This window comes from Rosa chinensis, chromosome 4, assembly GCF_002994745.2.
Source record: "Rosa chinensis cultivar Old Blush chromosome 4, RchiOBHm-V2, whole genome shotgun sequence".
Taxonomy (NCBI): Eukaryota; Viridiplantae; Streptophyta; class Magnoliopsida; order Rosales; family Rosaceae; genus Rosa; species Rosa chinensis.
This window is the reverse complement of record NC_037091.1, coordinates 65,992,368-66,009,995: the sequence shown is the minus strand read 5'-3', so window position 1 is coordinate 66,009,995 and position 17,628 is coordinate 65,992,368. Positions and strand designations below refer to the sequence as shown.

Genomic DNA, 17,628 nt, shown 5'->3' with positions numbered 1-17,628 from the left:
TGAAGTTAGCTTTGAATAAAAAAAAAGGTTGAAATTAGCTAGCTAAATGCCCCAAGCTCGCTATTCTGGTCGATCATGCACGTAAACTGCCATGCAAGGCACGACACTAAAGACCTGATCGATGACAGGTGCTAAATTAGCGGTAGACAATGACCGGCTTGCTCATGTGTAGCCATAAAGCCTAATTAGACCCTCATAATTACGCTCTAAGACCAAAAAAGCCCAATTATATCCGCAGAACAAAAAGCCCAATTACGATCTCAGAGCAGAAAAAGCCCAATGACACGCTCAGACCCAAAAAAAGGCTCGATTATATACTCAGACCGAAAAAAAAAAAAAAAAAAAAAAAAAGATCCCTCAGACCAAAAAGTCCCAATTACGATAAAGCTCAAATGCTCAATTACATCCACCAGAAAAATTCCCAAGATCAGAACTGTTCGTTTGTCCTTTCGAAATAATTTTCATTTGCTCCAAAGTTCAAGCTAACAGTAGATGTGTATTTTCCAGCCGAACAAACATAGGGTTCTAATTTTATCTCAGAAGAGTATCAAACATGCAATTACCCTTCCAGAGTATCAATACAAAATCCGGCAAATGAGGAATTTAATTTATTCAATATGTTGAAATTGGTTGCACAACTGAGAAAAGAAAAGGACAGTCTATAACAATTGTCTCAGTACAGTCCCATGAAATTTATCATCATCAGCGGTGAAAAGCATCAAATTATCCACAGCTCACGAAATTCAGCTTCCTGTTCAAAATTAACATAGGAATCAACAGGAAGAATCACTAAAACAGCGTAAATTCAACCAAAAAAGCATGACAGTAAATGTAAAACTTGCTATTAGGTCATTATCTGTAGATACCTCAACCAGTCTCGTAAACATGTCTTACACAAAACAACAATACATCTATAAAACTTGATATCAGGTCATCAGTCTATTCTATTGCCCTTTATTTCCACAAAAAAATTTTTGACCAGAGATTGCTTAAATGAACGACTCACTAAATTTAAGAGTATGCATGTGCTAAGAATGATGATACCAACTCATCAGAAATTATTCCATGAGAATGGAGCAAAGCAAGCCCAACAAATAGCACATTGTCCTTTTTTATCCCAAGTAGGATTGAACCTAGAATGTTTACCCTTAACCTCATGTGTAGGGCTCATGGGTAAGATTTATACAGTTCTGAATCCATCACTTTGCTTTAATGCAAAAGTACCAGGAGACAAGTTTTACCTACAATATTCAACAGTTGAGACTCCCACACCAATAAATGACTTACCTGTTTCATATACAGCGATGACGGGTAACAGAACACATTTAGTTGAAAGCATCACAAAATTAAAGAGACAAGATTGGAGACAATTTAAAATACCAATATTTGTAAAAATGTTTGGCCATGTTCAGCATGACAAGATTATGAAATCCCTACTTTCACTGTTTGGGTCCGTCAATCTTGGTCCAAAGTTTCACTGACGAAAAAAGAGAGAAGGGTGACTCAGATGGGCAAGAGAGAGCCAAAATGAACCCGGATTGTCTGTTCCTTAAATTTTCCTTCATCATTTTGAGAATAAATCAGAAAATTCAAGTTCAACAGACAAATTTCTCGACCTAATGACTAACATATGATGCATGACTAACTTGAGTGGACTGCCAGATTAATATGACCGAATTTTATATCAGCACAGGTCATGACACAAATCAAATTCTATTTTAAAATCAGAAAACTGCTATTGCAATCCCTAATAAGCTTATACACTCACATGACCAGAACAAATGAGGGACTTCTATTTCTCGCACGGCATCACACAATCCTAACTCAACCTCTCCAAATGAGGGACTTCTATTTCTTGCACGGCATCACACAATCCTTACTCAACCTCTCATATCAAGCATTTGCATACAAGATTTCACAAATGAATGCAAGGAAAGATTTAACCAAAGACCAGAAGAAACACAAAAGATATCTCCATCTCTAACAAACTGAAAATAATAACAACACCCAAATAACAAGAGATCTTATCTAGTTAGGCACACCCCCACACAATGTCAGCTATAAGTAAAACTCGCCAGTTTCTCCCCAGGCTCAAACACAAATCCCACATTCCAATCAGTTCAAAACCTTTTTATCTTCTCAGAGCTAGTAATCCGCATATACTGTTTACAAATGCAAATAAGAGCTCCACAGCTTTCCCCTTACTCAATTCTCCCACATTGATCGCAAATCCGCTAACTCCAAATCAAATTGCACATCCACTAAATCAAACTGAACTGAGCTAAATCACAGTAAGTAACTGATCATCCAAAAACCCAACGGCTTACTTACGAATACGCTTCTGTGAATGAATCAATAAACTCTACATAAACACAGTACCTAACAATTCACAACAAAACCCGAACCGAAATTTCAAATAATGAAGAGTCCAATTACCTCTAAGCGCCGGCGGTCTTGGGAATGAGAGGGATGGCGAGTCCCTGCTGAATCTGGGCCTTGTTCTGGGCCTCCTTCTCTCGGATCTTCTGCATCAGGAGCATCCGCTCCATGACGAGCTCGTACTCGCACTTCTCGTACACGTGGCGCTCGTTGCCGCACTTCCACGGCAGGTACATCTCGGCCTGGCGGCACTTGTTCAGAGGGATCAGCAAGTGCGCGCACTGGTCCCGATACGCTATCGGCACCCGATTCTCCACCATCTCCTCCTGCGTCGCTATCATCTTCTTCGTTGTTCCCTCCGCTGCCATTTTTAGGGTTCCGCCCTCCGCGCTACGACGTCGTTTTGATCAGAGCTAGAGTTTCAGGTGGCGATTGAGGATGATACGGTTTCGACTTCCTTCTCCTGATCGAGCTGTGTTCTTATTTTTCTTTTCTTTTCTTTTCACTACGGGCCGCCGGGCCCAAATACTACAAGCTTTAGTGAGCTTCCTTCTCTTGTTCGTTTTTTTTTTACTGTGAGCGGGGCCCAAATATTGCAAGCTTTAGTGGCGCATCGAACTAGGATGTCCTCATTATGGTTTAGAAGTAGTTAGAAAGAAACAAGAGTGTGCAGAATTGAATAATCAGATTGCTAAGGAGTACCGCTCAACTTTTTTAGAGTTACCCCAATCTGCGAACATCCATTATATAGAGGCCATCAAACTGCTGCTGGACATTTAAAGGGAACTAACTAATATGGAGCCGAAAATTCTACTGCGTGAACCGGATGAAGAAGCACGCATACTGCCTTCGAAGAAGAAGTTTGTTAAATTTGAGTCGTGTTTGTACTATTTAGCCGCTGAAGTGTGAATTCTAATGCTGTGTATGGTTTTAAATTGTGCTAGGTTGGTGAACAAAGTCGCAGTTATAACTGGGGGTGCAAGAGGGATTGGAGCTGCTGCGGCCAAGCTATTTGCCCGAAACGGCGCTCACGTTGTGATTGCCGACATACTTGACGATTTGGGAGCTGCACTGGCCGACTCTATTGGGGGACGGTACATACACTGTGATGTGTCCAAGGAATCTGATGTTGAATCAGCTATTGAGCTTGCACTCGGAAGGACAGGCCAGCTTGACATCATGTTCAACAATGCTGGTATTTCTGGCCCGTCGGGGAGTATAACCAGCCTTGACATGGGAAAGGTGCAGCAACTGCTCTCGGTAAACACTTTTGGCTGTTTACATGGGATTAAGTATGCAGCAGCAGCTATGATCAAAACCAGAACAGGTGGGAGCATCATCTGCACATCGAGCACTGCAGCTAGCATGGGAGGCCTTGGTGGACATGCCTACACATTGTCAAAGGAATCCATCAATGGACTGGTGAGAAGCGCCGCATGTGAGTTGGGAGTCCATGGCATTCGTGTGAACAGTATTTCTCCACACGGGGTTCCTTCAGAGATGCTGGTCGCTGCCTACAGAGAGATTCTTGGGAAAGAGGATATGCAGGCCGAAGATGTAAGCAAGATTGTGGCAGAAAGGGCGAGCTTGTTGCGTGGCAGATGTGGAACCGTGGAAGATGTCGCAGAAGCTGCATTATTCCTTGCCAGTGAAGACTCAGGGTTCATAACAGCCCATAATCTTGTCCTTGATGGGGGTTATACTTCTGCTGTCAGTACCATGAGCTTCATTTATCAATTTACCAATAGACAATAGTCACACATACCACGTAGTGAATGTCAATCTTATATAACATATACAAGCATGAAACTGCTTCCTGAGTTTAAGCATAGTGAGAATTCTTTTGGTAGTAGTTGCAAAGTACCACCAAACGTTGGATAACCTGAAGGGAGATATCACTAAGAGAGTTCGAAAATAGCAATGCTAAAATGCTGGAAGCTATGATCCAACTAAATTGGCATACAGGAGTGAAAAACAAAATTATGCATCATAAAGAAAACCAAGCTGCTACAGACAGATATCTCTGCATTTTTTCTTCTTCATAGAACTGGAATTGGGCAGCTATTGAGCAACTGGAAGGATAAATATGATTATCTCAACTACAGAATCTTCTACAAAATCATTGTTCCAACAACAAGAAGCAAAAGAGCAAATACGGAACATGGTTTAATTGCAGTAACAGAGCTATGTAAATGACTAAAAACAGCTAGTTTGTGAAGGGAGAGAATAAACTTCCAACAAGCTCCCGAGCAACGGTTGATATCAAAATTAACTTCAAACCTAAATCTTGATGTTGAAGTAATCATGGTCGAAGTGATGTAGACGTATGTAACCATCTTCACCTCCACTTGAGAAACTGAAAATAAAATAAAATACAAAGAAAAAATTACAAAAACCAAAACGCCGATGCTAAGTTAAGACGCACATATCTGTGTAGGACTGACTTCTACACACACACACACAGAGATAACAACCCACATTATGACTGGAAAAAACACAGATCCTCTATATATAAACATATGGCAGAGGCCTAGTGAGCAGGTGATTGAACCATACCTTTTACCATCAGGGTTGAAAGCCAAAGCATTAATAGGTCCAAAATGCCCTTTAACACCTCCAATCTCTTCTTGAAGAATCTAAGGCATATGACAATGGAAAAACATCATGTACTGAAGTGGACAAAACCAAAATTATATTAAAGAAAAGAATAGAATTTACCTTGTCATAGAATTTGGCTTCGAATTTCCCAGCACGATGATCAGTTGTGGTGACATTGATTGCATCCTGACCACCACCAAGTACAACCTGGGAAGCACAAATCGAGTTTCATGTTTAAGTCTTTTAAACTGTACCAGAAAAACAATGACTAAACAAGAGACACAAAGGGACTAAGTAGCTGAATGACCTGTAGTCCATTCCTCCAACTTCATACTAGACACTAAAAGCACAAACTATTCTGTATGTGACTGGTAGAAAGCATTTTCCCATTTATGTACAGATTCCGTTATTACTTCAAAGGCCTTTTCAGGGTATGTAAAAAATAAATGAACAAGACTATAACGTTAACGAAGTTCGGCTTACATGATTGAGAAGAGGCGACATTGCAACTGCATTGACTGGACTCTCAGTCCGGTATGTCTTGATAAGAGTCAATGTTCTAGTATCCCAAAGCTAAACATTTGCAGCAGCAAAACACAAAATGAGTAAACATTTAGAAACTAGCACTCACACAAACTACATAGATATAGACTATGAGAAACATCACCTTGGCAGATTTATCAAGGGAACCGGTTAGAAAGTGTGAACCATCCGGAGATTTTACTAGTGAAGTGATCGTTTTCGTGTGACCCTCTTCCTTCTGGTTCTCTTGAAGTAGTTTTCCAGTCTGCAAATCCGAAACAACAGTAAGTAAAACTTAACCCAAGAATAAGAAATGCGCAAGAAAAGCTAGTAATCACCTCAGAATCCCAGATACGAATGATAGCATCTTCTCCGGCGCTTATGATAGTGCTGTTCAACGGCCCCCAAACAGCTCTGTTTATCTTCATTCTCCCCTGAGGAACCTTGAGTGTCAGAATCGATTCGGCAGTCTCTGGAAATCGAAACCCAAACGATTATTCATATTCAAATTCGACGAAAGCAAGGTTCAAAGAGCTGAAATGCTTACGATCGGCAGGGTCTCCGGCGATGCGTTTGACGTGAATCGCAGAAGTGAGCTCCATGAACGGGTCGGTGGTGATGACGGCGAGCTTATCGCCGACGGAGAACTCCACCGACCTCGTCGGAGAGTCGAAGTTGAAGGTGAAGACCTGCTGGCCGGACTGAACATCCCAAAGCTTGGCGCTCTGATCTGCGCTACCGGTGATGAGGCGGGAGGAGTCTCTGGAGACGTCGCAGCACCAAACGGCGCCGTTGTGGCCGCGGTAGGTGCCGAGGCGCTCGCCGTTGTCGGCGAACCATACGTTGGGGGTGTGATCCTTGGCGCAGGAGAAGAGTAGGTCGCCGTCGCGGTTGTACTTGAGGAAGGTCAAGGGCCTCTCGTGCCCTTTCATCAGAATCGGCCTCATCTTGGGATTCGAGCAACGACGAATCGGCCGATCAAGGCCGACGGAGGCACAGAGAGAGAGAGAGAGAGGGAGAGAGTCTGGGAAAAGCAAACGGTGGAAGAAGGTTTTGGGGTTAGCTGGTTAAGGCTATCTGCTTCTGTGAAACTAGGGTTTGGGGGAGCTTTCTGGAAATTAGAGTCCAAGCCCATTTTAGCCAATTGGGCCTTCAGTACGAAAAGCTGTTATTTGCACCCAATATTCATCGCCCACATTTTTTTTGACAATGAGCCCACATTGTTTCCCAACTTATAAGGTTAAAGTTGAAGGTTTCTTCTTACGGTTAATCACTTCTGAATTTAATATTGAAGCTCGGAGTGCGAATTACCAGTTTTCTAGTTATTTGCTACTTTTAATGTATCGACACTTTAAACCGGTGTTAAACATGCTCTATGCACTTATAAAGTTGCTTTATATAATGATAAACAACTTTATACCGATAAAGAACTAGATTAAGATTTTTTTTTCCAAAAAAAAGAAAGAAGAAGTTAGATTATGGTGTGTTTGGATGAGGTAAAAAAGGGGTGGAATTTAAATAAAAATGAGGATTTTGTAATTTCTCCTTTAAATTCCGGTGTTTGGTAATCTCGTCCATGGAATCAGCAATTGCCGTGGGAAAAAAACGGTGGAAATTGGAGGCCAAGATTACCGACTTCAATTCCTCCCAAAATAGATGTCATTCTTGAATTCCATCTGGGAAGGAACTTTTCGATTCCATCGCGTCAAAACCTTGCTGCAAAACTTATTCCCAACCTTTTTCACTCCATGATCGATCTTTGTCAAAGGTCAAAACTTAAATCTTCAAACCCCAAAATTCCTTTGCCATTACTCCACAGATCCTAAATCTCTTTACGGGTCTCCTTCTTCCCCACCAAATCTCAAATGAGTCGGAGGCAGAACGACCCAGAAGCCACCCATTACTCTACTCCATCCTCCTCTTGGGTCTGGTCTACGCTCTCCTCTCTGTGGTGCTTAAACCCAATGTCTTCGTTTTCCGAGCTCAAGTCAATGGCATTGGTGGAACAGAGTGGGGAGAAGGGGGAGAGTGTGGGAGGTGTTGCAGAGGGGTTGGGAATTTGGAGAGATGGGGTGCTATTGTGAAGTGGGGTTCAGAGTTTTTAAGTTCAAATCTTCTGAGGAGTGTTCCGAAGCTTGTAAAGCAATGTGTAATGGAACTGATGGGCCTTGTTTGTGTGATCGTTGGGTCTATTGTGGGAATAGGGAAGCTTGTCACTCCAAATTTGGTGTGCTGAGTTGAATCTATAGCTTGCTGGCTTTACTAAATTGATTAAAGTTTGATGCTTTTTTGTGTTTCTGAGTTTGTCATGAATGTACTGAGGCTACATATATATAGTTTAAAATAGGGTTATTATCACAAATGGTACCTGAACTATACCTCAATCTTATCGATGGTACCTGAACTTTAATTTCGATCACAACCAGTACCCGAACTTTTCGATTTCATTTTAAATGGTACCTAGAGCCACCTCCAGTCACTATTCTGTCTAAAAATGGCATGTAAGGCAATCATAGTGATGATCTTTGATGATTTCAAGAGTTGTGATCATATATAGTGATGATTTTTTTGGTAATAGACTTGCCTTGAACATTTTATTTATTTTGGATTTGGTTTTTTTTTGCCGGAATAGTGATCAAATGTGGCCTTAGGTACCATTTAAAATGAAATCGAAAAGTTCAGGTACTGGTTGTGATCAAAATTGAAGTTCAGGTACTATCGATAAGATTGAGGTATAGTTCAGGTACCATTTGTGATAATAACCCTTTAAAATATTACTGTATGAAGGTGATATTGTTAATATCTTGATGGATCACAAGTTGAGGTTTATTTGGATGGCTGTTTATGAAATCCCAGCAACTTCTAAGCTATGCATTTGATTATGTAAGGCATATGTATGTTAATCGAGCAACTCATTTGTTTAGCTTCCTATTTTACTTCTTTATAATTTATACTTTGGAAAAGGTTTATGCAGCAGATCTGTATTGGATTTGTTTGAATTTGATTTCATTTCCCTAACCAATCCAAACTGAAGAATTTGTAATTCACGTAACTTCTTAAATTCTATATGATAGACATCCAAACGATAGAATTATCAATTAATGGAATTTAAATTAATAGAATTGTAATTCATGTCATTTATAAATTTCTGTTAACATTGAAAATGATTCATCCAAACACTTAAGGTATTAATAATTGAAGCATTTGTGGTCTTTGATATGGAAAAGTCTTTTGACCTTTGAATTCTAAGCTAATACACTATGATGTGTTTAAGTTGTAAGTTATGGTTTGTTGCACACGTACCAAACCAGAGCCATCCATAGAATAGCTTATTCACTTTGTACTCAGTGATGTTGATCATTTGACCAGGGAATCTTTACAATTGCATAGCAGAAGTGCTCATTGCTAAGCAAAACAATACATAATAATCTTACAATTTAACACAATAGTTGTAACCAGTCTTTCCGGTTGCAGCCATCTCGGAAAGTTATTAGAAATCAAACTTGTATTTCTTGCTCTTGATGACATCTTAAGCAACCTTCTTCTCCTTATACCTTCTGGAAAAGACCATGTACACCAACAAATTTAGGAGGCTGAGTCCAGCCAAAAGCCAGTAGAAATAATCAAGATGGCCCTCGTTCAAGTTGTCTGGAATCCATCCCGGACTCCCACCCTGTGTTGTGATAGAAGTCACAATTGTCAGAATAAGAGAGCTGAGGTAACTCCCCAATGAATTTGTCAAAAGAGACAATGCGCTGCACAAACTCCTCATAGCGTCCGGCGCTTGCTCATAGAAGAACTCATGCTGCCCAATGAAGGTGAAAACCTCAGCAGCACCCAACAAAAAATATTGTGGAATTTGCCAAAGTATACTAAGCGGTACAGCAACCTCATCATCAACCAATCCAAGCTCCCTGACAAGCTGCAATCGCTTAATCTCTACCACTGCAGCAGCTGACATACATAGAATCGACACAAAGAGCCCGATTCCCATACGTTCCAACTGTGAGAAACCCCTCTCCTTGCCTGTATACTTCTTGACTATTGGAATGATTATTGTATCATAGATAGGGACCCAGATAATAACACTTACAAAATTGAAAAATGAAAGAGATGCTGCAGGAATGGTGACAGAGCCAACAACTCTGTCCATCAGCTTGCCTTGTACCACAAACAATGTAGACATTTGGGCATAAACGGCAGAAAACACAATTCCTGTTGCCCAGATTGGAAACATGCGGATCAAAATCTTCAGTTCCTCTACTTGTGTAACGGTACAAAGCCTCCATGGATTTGAAAAGTCCCCACGTTCAATCTCAGCATCAGATACCAAAGCAGCTTTATCAAGGCACCTGCAGCAAAAACATTAGTACATTATAAGCAATTATTATATAGTGAAATACTTAGTGGAATGATGCAACCGAATCCTGGACAATGAAGAAGAAACTACCTCAGTTCATTGCTGTGCTCCAGTTTACGACTCCCTTTAATGGCAGAGCTTATGTCTTGTGTTTCATAAAGGAGACTGCTGTCCTCAGGCACCTTCAAATTTCTTTTATGGAATGATGCAACTAAAACCTGGCATATTCTTGTAAGAGGACTTCCGCCTGGTTTCTGAAATCGATACAGAGAAGTACCTAAAAATAAACTTGCAATGCAAACTCCCATAACCGCAGTAGGAATTCCAAATCCAATTCCCCACCCAACATTGTCCTGAATCCACACCAGTAAACTGCTTGCTATAATAGCACCAATGTTTTGAGAAAAGTAAAACCAGTTGAAATAGGATCCCTTCTTCACCCTTTCCTGGGGATCGGAATCATCAAACTGATCCGCCCCAAAAGGCCATATGCAAGGTTTGATGCCTCCAGTCCCTAATGCAATCAGATATAGTCCAGTGATGAATATAGCATATTGTGCAGTAGTAGCTTCGGGGCATACAGAATCGACACATGCTGCAGGCTCTAGTGCAGGAACTGATGCTGAAAGAGTCAGTGTACCCATTCCCTGCAGGAAATGGCAACCATATGAGGGAGATATATAAAAGTGCATGGAATGTGATCAATTATTAGAAAGAAAAATATCTCTCACACTATTGATGACTTCTGCTTATACTTACAATCAAATAGACTATGGTGAAACTGGCAATTGTCCAATATCTTCCCCAGTAAGTATCAGCTATGATGGCCCCAATGAGAGGTGTAAGATAGCAAGTTCCTTTCCAATTGGTAATAGCTGTTGCAGCATCGACAGTTCCTTCATGTAGTGTGTCAAGAAGATAATTGACAAGATTGGTAGAAATCCCATAGAAGGCCAATCGTTCACAAAAAAAGGTACCTGCATGTTATATTTCAATTTATAAACTGACATGAATAGAACACATTGCTTGGATAAATAATAGCCAATGCTGAAAACAGTATATCACCAAGAACGAAGGAGCATGCTTTCCACTGGCCAGTCTTCTTTTTAAGCGCAGGCTTCCCCTTTCTGTCAACTGAACTGTCTCCAGTGTAGAGTCCACTGCCTTCATTCTGAAGAAACATAAAACCTCATATATAGAACAGGCAAAACATGATTGTAATGTGAAGGAGAAAAGTGATGCAGAACTTGTTACGCCTTTAGCGCAGTCCATACACAAATGTACAGCATCAAAAATCAAACTTTCATATTGTTTCAAGCATTGAAAGTAACACAATGAATGGCCGATGTCAAGCAAATAGAGCAACTAAGAAGAAGAATAAATTCTTAACAAGAATGAGTTATCAAATGTACCTTACCTTGGTTTAATAGTTAAACTTGATGTTTAGGTCTCAAGAATACCGAAGGAGAAAAATATCAGGTCTAACACCTAAGTAAGTTATTGGATTTAACCAAGGTTTTTAGATGTAAAACAAAATTTGTGAGATACTTTTGAGTTTGACCCCAAGAATATTTTTAAGAAGCAGCAAAATCTTATATTCAGGCTTCTTTCAATGGATAGAGGCAAAAAAAAAAAAAAAAAATTCCCTAAAAAAAAATCCATTTAAATGATAAAGAAAAGAAAAGAAGACGTAAAGTGAGAAAGTTGAGTCTCGAGTCTCTAGTCTCAACTACCAGTCCAGCACGAAGTTTTACCAAACCAGCATGATATAGTCAGAAGTGGCATGTTTTGAATCAGCTCTAAGCCTGAGACTTATTTCTTTCTATATATTCAATTTAAGGGTAGAACTTAGCACACAGCACCCAGATCTTCCTCCTCATTCACTACCAACCCTAAATTAAAGTCAAATATTTTGCTCCTTATATTAATTCTACAGTTCTATGATACACCAGCAGTTGCAAACAGGCTAGAGAGTAAAACAGACCCAGCAAAAGACTATCTTCCAATCCAAGAATGACAAAACTTTCAAGGCACAAAATAAAGATCACTTCATGCACTGGTCTAATATATAAAAAGATTATGCAATGCTAAGATTAAGAAAGAGATGGAACCTGCAAAAGCTTATCTTCTAAAAGAGCTCTTTCATCCTCATGAGAACTCATCTCTGTTTCTTTTTTATTTGGTGGTTTCCTTTTCCTGGTTTCAGAGTGTCATCGACTCCAAAGAAGATTAGATAGATGAGAATATTTTAAGTTTTTGGAGTGATTAAGAATCGAATTTGTTGTGGCCTGTGGCTAATAATTGATGGTTGACAAGAATGGCTCAAACTATTGGCCCAATTCCAAATATTTGGGTAGGATTCGTGAACTGTTTCAGGATAACACGCAAGAACAAATGGTTGGTCTGCAGCACCAGTTGCATTTGCACCAGCATTCCATTGCAAAAGCTCAAATTAATAAAATACTTGAGCTATTAGAGTAGTATTGTAGGTTTTGACAAATGGGGCAAGCTTAGGATTCGACTTGATCACTAACCAAATCCCTAAGTGCAGTGAGTGGAAGTAGAAACCTGGAGGAGAGCTTTGGGCATCAAAAATTCAAGGGAGGAATAGAAAACCCAGAAAGCAAAGCAGTGCAACTGAGGTTGAACACAAAAAACAGATTAGATTTGCTGGGCACTGGGACCCACACCTGCATCATACTAGAGTCCATACAATGCAAGGGTCATGTGTCCAAGAGCCTCCATACTATGAAATGCTTTCTGTTATTCACATAGCAAAAAGCAAGTCACAGATGAAAGCTTCAACAATTAGAAACTAATGGCATTTTTCAAACCAATATACAACACAAATTTCTTTAAAATCTCAAGGTACCTTAAGAAAAATGCAGGCTTGTTGTGGTTATTTACAAAGCATCAATAACTGAATGATGATATTTTACAAATGGCTTTGGCTAAAAGCCATACAGATACTTCTTCGGTTTTTTCCGATGGGGTATGGTTTGAAGAAATGCTTCCCCGATGACACGTTAAGAAGCCTTCTTCTGTTTATATTTCCTGGCGCAGACCATGTACACCACCATGTTTATAAAGCTGAGTCCTGCTAAGAGCCAGAAGAAATAATCCAGATGACCTGAATTCAAGTTGTCAGGGATCCATCCAGAACTCCCACCTTGTGTTGTCAAGTAAGTTACTACCGTCAGAATGAAAGAGCTCAGATAATTGCCCAGTGCAGTGGTCAGAAGTGATAAGGCGCTGCATAAACTGCGCATGGCATCTGGAGATTGGTCGTAGAAGAACTCGAGTTGCCCAATGAATGTGAAAATCTCTGCAGCGCCCAACAAGAAGTATTGAGGAATTTGCCAAAAGATACTAAGTGGTACAGCTACATCTTTGTCAACCAAATCAAGTTCTTTAGCAATCTGCAATCGATAAATCTCTACCACAGCAGCAGCTGACATGCATAGGACCGAAAGAAAGAGACCAATGCCCATCCTTTGCAACTCTGAGAACCCCCTTTCTTTACCAGTAAATCTCCTCGCAATTGGGACAATAAACCTGTCATAAATTGGGACCCAGAAGATAACACTGATGACATCAAAAGTTGAGAGGGAGGCTGGGGGAATGGTGAAAGAACCAATAGATGTATCCATCATCGTCCCTTGTTCCACAAACATAGTTGACATTTGGGCATAGACAGCAGAAAACACAATTCCAGTAGCCCAGATAGGGAACATGCGGATTAAAATTTTGAATTCCTCCACCTGTGTAACAGTGCAAAGCCTCCATAGATTGGAGAATTCCCCAGTTTTGACCTCTGCTTCTGATATCACAGCAGCTTTATCAAGACATCTGAATCAAAATAAATTTCATTAAAAGTTGCAGGGACCTTTTATATTGTGAGCCTGTTATTCAATAAGCATGTAAAGTAAATATTCACAACGTGGCATGGTAGGTATTATCAATAGTAGGGAATTGAAAAAACACTTTCATTGTTTAAAGAGAGGAAGTGCATCAACAAAATGGGTGATGGGTAATTCTACAACTCTTAACTATACTCCCAGTTTCAAATATGGCAAACTAACAATCCTATTAAAAAGTAAATATATCTTTAATTTCAAGAGAGAAGAAATTTACTTGAACTCATCACTGTGCTCCAGTTTACGACTTCCTTCAATGGCGGAGATTTTATCTTGTGTCTCATACAGGAGACTACTGTCTTCAGGGACATTCACACTCCGCTTACGAAATGAGGCAACCAAAACCTGGCACATTCTTGTCAGAGGGCTTCCCCCTGGTCTCTGAAATCTATAGAGTGGTGTGCCTGAAAAGAAACTAATAATAGCAACAGCCATAAACAATGCAGGAATACCAAATCCTAGGCCCCATCCAGCATTGTCTTGAATATACACTATAAAGCTACTTGATATCAGAGCTCCAATGTTGATAGAAAAGTAAAACCAGTTGAAGAAAGATCCCTTCTTTACCCTTTCCCTGGAATCAGTATCATCAAACTGATCCGCCCCAAAGGATGAAACACATGGCTTGATTCCACCAGTTCCTAGAGCAATCAGATAGAGCCCCAAGAAGAACACTGCATACTGTGACGTACTAGCTGCAGGGCATACTGAACCAACACATTCAGTTGGAATCAATGAAGGAAGTGTTGCCGAGAGAGTCAAAGTACACATTCCCTGTACCAAACAACAATTGAAACAGTGAGTACACATGCACATAGAAGAAAAAGAAAGAAGCGTCATCCCTAGTTTGGAAATTACATAAACATTTCCCAACACCTAGGGGTTACAGCTAGCTACAAAATGCATGAGCCTTGGAGTTAAATGTGTTGCCAGCAGCATGACAAGGAAACATTGCTAACTATAGTTATTCTTTCAATCTTTCCAGAACTCTTTTATACTTGATCTAGGAAGCTGGAATTCAATGGTCTTTGTCCAAATTCAAAGATGAGAACAGAATCTCAGATTCGGTGATAATTAACCAAGGATGACAGACTTAAATTCATCAAGATGAAATATAAGGTTGACCTGGGGACTTGATGATCTAGAAAGGACATAAATAGTATAGAAGTCTCAGTTCTTCTATGCACCAAAGAAAAGAAGAAAATCTCTTTATATACTTACGAGAAAGTAGATGGTGGAAAAAACAGCAATTGTCCAGTATCTTCCCCAGTATGCATCTGCTAAGACAGCCCCAATGAGTGGTGTAAGATAGCAAGTGCCCTGCCAAGTGGTAACATTTCTTGCAGCAGCAACATTTCCTTCGTGCAATTTGCTTGTAAGATAAGTAACCAGGTTAGTGGCAATCCCATAGTAGGCCAAGCGTTCACAACATTCGGTACCTGTAAGGTATACAAAAGACTATAAGAATTTGGATACTATTCAATACTCAGAACGAACATACAGAACAAAGGATAACCTAGAATGAAAGGGCAAGCTCTCCAGTTTCCAGTATTTTTCTTTAGAACAGGATTTCCCTTAATGTCGACTGAGCCGTCTCCTGTGTACAATCCCTCGCCTTCATCCTGAAGATAACATCACGTAAACGACTGTGTCAGAAACACCAAAATACCTTTCCAATAACTAAAATTGCAAATTGCGTTGCAGACTAAATGGATAACTAACAGAGTAGTTAGTATTCAAACAAAAACTCAGGAAAGAAAACACACACAAAGACAAAGGCAAATCATTTCGGATGTTTGAAAAGTTTGGCACTCAAGAGTATGCAAATAATTTCTGGCATGTTCACTGCAATCAATCTCTTACACTAAACTATAAACTGGAAAAGAGCTCATCCATTATTTACTACATATATATAGCTGCAAAAAAAAAAAACAGCTTCTTGGAAATTTGTGGAACAGTTATATTTTCATGAGTGCTATTCAACCCAACTTCCTAACTGTAATCATAGGGAACCCAGACAAATTCTAATGATTTAACTGCAAGTCTGTAAGCATACACCTGATTCCAATAACTTCTCCCGAAAAGAACAAATTGACTAAAACCCAGTTCCAGGTTCCTTAATCTCAATCCCCTTCTATGGATAAACTCGTACAAATTTCCATTTTATTTTTGGCATGTTCCCAATTACATCTTCAAAATTTTGAAATGGATCAAAAGTCAAACTACCCTCAAAGTCCCTAAAAGAACACAAATTATTAGATAAAGCAATATGAGATTACAAGGCAGCCCCAATTCATCCAAACTAAACCTCTACTTTCGCATTCAGATCAATCTTTGAAAAGCAAAACAACATATCAATCAAAAAAAAAGAAGCAAACCTTACGAACCTGAAGAAGGCCATCTTCCAATAGCGATCTCCCGTCCTCATGAGAACCCATCTCTCTCTCTCTCTCTCTTTCTGGGGATCAATAATGCATATATATATATCAATAATGCAATATATATATCAGTATCAACAAGAAATTACAAGTAGGTGTTGGCTTGGCAGAGATACAGATAGATGGATATATGGAGTTTTTCTACCTTGGAAGTTGGAATAGTTTAAGATGATATAGAGGGGAGAGAAGTATGGGTCATGAAGGAATCTTGGTTTACGTGACGTGACGTAGAAAGCAGACACACCTTGGGACTCGGGGATAAAATATTACCGACTTAGAAATATACCATGAATCTATGATCGAGGGTCAAATAAGAAGGGTATCATGCCAAGAAAGGTAAGGTAAGGTCAGGGCTTTCAAGTTTCAACAACTAACCAATTCGACTATTCTTCAGCTTCAGACAAACATTTATGGCCCAGAAAAGAAAATATGGTGCAGAAGGATGGGATGACACGCCTTCCAAAATTCCCATATAGAGCAGTAGAAGAAGATAGGACATTGTGCGGAAGAATTGCCGTTGGCAACTAACTTTTTTTGTACACTACAAATGATGTATTGTATACACATTGTATATTCACATCGTATACAACTGTAAGTTTAAATTTCGAAATAATTTAGTTCGAATTTTTTCCTGAAAAATACTAGTACCCCTTTCATTCTAAATATACTAAAGCTCCTGGCCTCCTTCCACTGTTTATCACTGTTCAAAAAATGAAGTACCGGTTTTGCCCTTGCTACTTTCGTTTTTTACAGGGTGCCATCCTTCTATAATTCATCGATTATTGTCGGCACAAGCTTATACATATTAACATATATTAAAGCTGCTAGAGCACTGTAGACTGTTCGAAAATACTATTTTGCCCTTGCTATTTGGCTGAAATTACAATCTTGCCATAAAAGTTTTTTTATTTTTTTATTTTTTAAGGGAGAACAATTCTATACTGTATTTATAAATTTCTACAAATCATGGAAAAAATTTAATTTTTGTTGTATCTCATTTGTTGTTAATTTATTATCAACAACAAGGCAAATCATATTCTAAGTAATGCTGATGTTTTTTAAATTGCGAGTATTCTTCTATTACATATGAAACTTCGAAAAAAAAAAAAAAAAACCCACAACATTGCGCGGGTCAATTTGCTAGTATAAACTATTCGTAAATGATATGATGTACACTTATTTTAATAAAAATACAGCCATTCACGTACCATTTTTGCTATGAGCAGTGAAGATTACAAGGTAAGGCAACTCGCGAATATAAAAAACACAAGTGCAACTGTGTGAGATGATATAATCACGTATTGTCTCTTCTATTCACTAGTGGAAATAATCTCTCAAGTCTACTGTTCCAATTTTCAGAACCAATATGTAGCTGATAACGACTTTGATTGTTTATGAACCAAATAGCATTAAC

The 17,628-nt window shown here is 39.3% G+C and overlaps 5 protein-coding genes across 7 annotated transcripts; 1 reads left to right on the top strand and 4 right to left on the bottom strand.

The window, feature by feature from the left end:
- Nucleotides 1-476: 476 nt before the first annotated feature.
- Nucleotides 477-2,907, bottom strand: LOC112197441 (NADH dehydrogenase [ubiquinone] 1 beta subcomplex subunit 7). Its single transcript, XM_024338115.2, has 2 exons — nt 2,437-2,907; nt 477-751 (listed from the first exon to the last, which is right to left on the bottom strand). Exon 1 carries the CDS (start codon nt 2,745-2,747, stop codon nt 2,439-2,441), a length of 309 nt encoding a protein of 102 aa, XP_024193883.1. The 5' UTR covers nt 2,748-2,907; the 3' UTR covers nt 477-751; nt 2,437-2,438.
- A 236-nt stretch (nt 2,908-3,143) lies between these two features.
- LOC112197440 (short-chain dehydrogenase reductase ATA1) lies at nt 3,144-4,134 on the top strand. The gene is made up of 2 exons (XM_040518837.1): nt 3,144-3,239; nt 3,324-4,134. The coding sequence occupies exons 1-2, from the start codon at nt 3,175-3,177 to the stop codon at nt 4,132-4,134; spliced, it is 876 nt and encodes a 291-aa protein (XP_040374771.1). The 5' UTR covers nt 3,144-3,174.
- A 250-nt stretch (nt 4,135-4,384) lies between these two features.
- Nucleotides 4,385-6,567, bottom strand: LOC112197439 (eukaryotic translation initiation factor 3 subunit I). Its single transcript, XM_024338113.2, has 7 exons — nt 6,047-6,567; nt 5,838-5,971; nt 5,645-5,764; nt 5,461-5,550; nt 5,098-5,184; nt 4,936-5,015; nt 4,385-4,735 (listed from the first exon to the last, which is right to left on the bottom strand). Exons 1-7 carry the CDS (start codon nt 6,444-6,446, stop codon nt 4,660-4,662), a joined length of 987 nt encoding a protein of 328 aa, XP_024193881.1. The 5' UTR covers nt 6,447-6,567; the 3' UTR covers nt 4,385-4,659.
- Nucleotides 6,568-8,815: 2,248 nt separating this feature from the next.
- On the bottom strand, nt 8,816-12,477 carry LOC112200822 (protein NRT1/ PTR FAMILY 8.3). Its single transcript, XM_024341831.2, has 5 exons — nt 11,971-12,477; nt 10,925-11,030; nt 10,619-10,836; nt 9,950-10,506; nt 8,816-9,851 (listed from the first exon to the last, which is right to left on the bottom strand). The coding sequence occupies exons 1-5, from the start codon at nt 12,019-12,021 to the stop codon at nt 9,029-9,031; spliced, it is 1,755 nt and encodes a 584-aa protein (XP_024197599.1). The 5' UTR covers nt 12,022-12,477; the 3' UTR covers nt 8,816-9,028.
- Nucleotides 12,478-12,654: 177 nt separating this feature from the next.
- On the bottom strand, nt 12,655-16,567 carry LOC112200821 (protein NRT1/ PTR FAMILY 8.3). 3 transcript variants are annotated; one of them, XM_040517924.1, is made up of 6 exons: nt 16,360-16,567; nt 16,155-16,234; nt 15,293-15,398; nt 14,998-15,215; nt 13,994-14,550; nt 12,655-13,708 (listed from the first exon to the last, which is right to left on the bottom strand). In XM_040517924.1, exons 2-6 carry the CDS (start codon nt 16,212-16,214, stop codon nt 12,886-12,888), a joined length of 1,764 nt encoding a protein of 587 aa, XP_040373858.1. In that variant the 5' UTR covers nt 16,215-16,234; nt 16,360-16,567; the 3' UTR covers nt 12,655-12,885. The 3 variants fall into 3 exon arrangements, with proteins under 3 accessions (XP_040373858.1, XP_040373859.1, XP_024197598.1); XM_040517925.1 differs by having other exon boundaries at nt 16,164-16,234; XM_024341830.2 differs by having other exon boundaries at nt 16,164-16,567.
- Between the last annotated feature and the right edge of the window lie 1,061 nt (nt 16,568-17,628).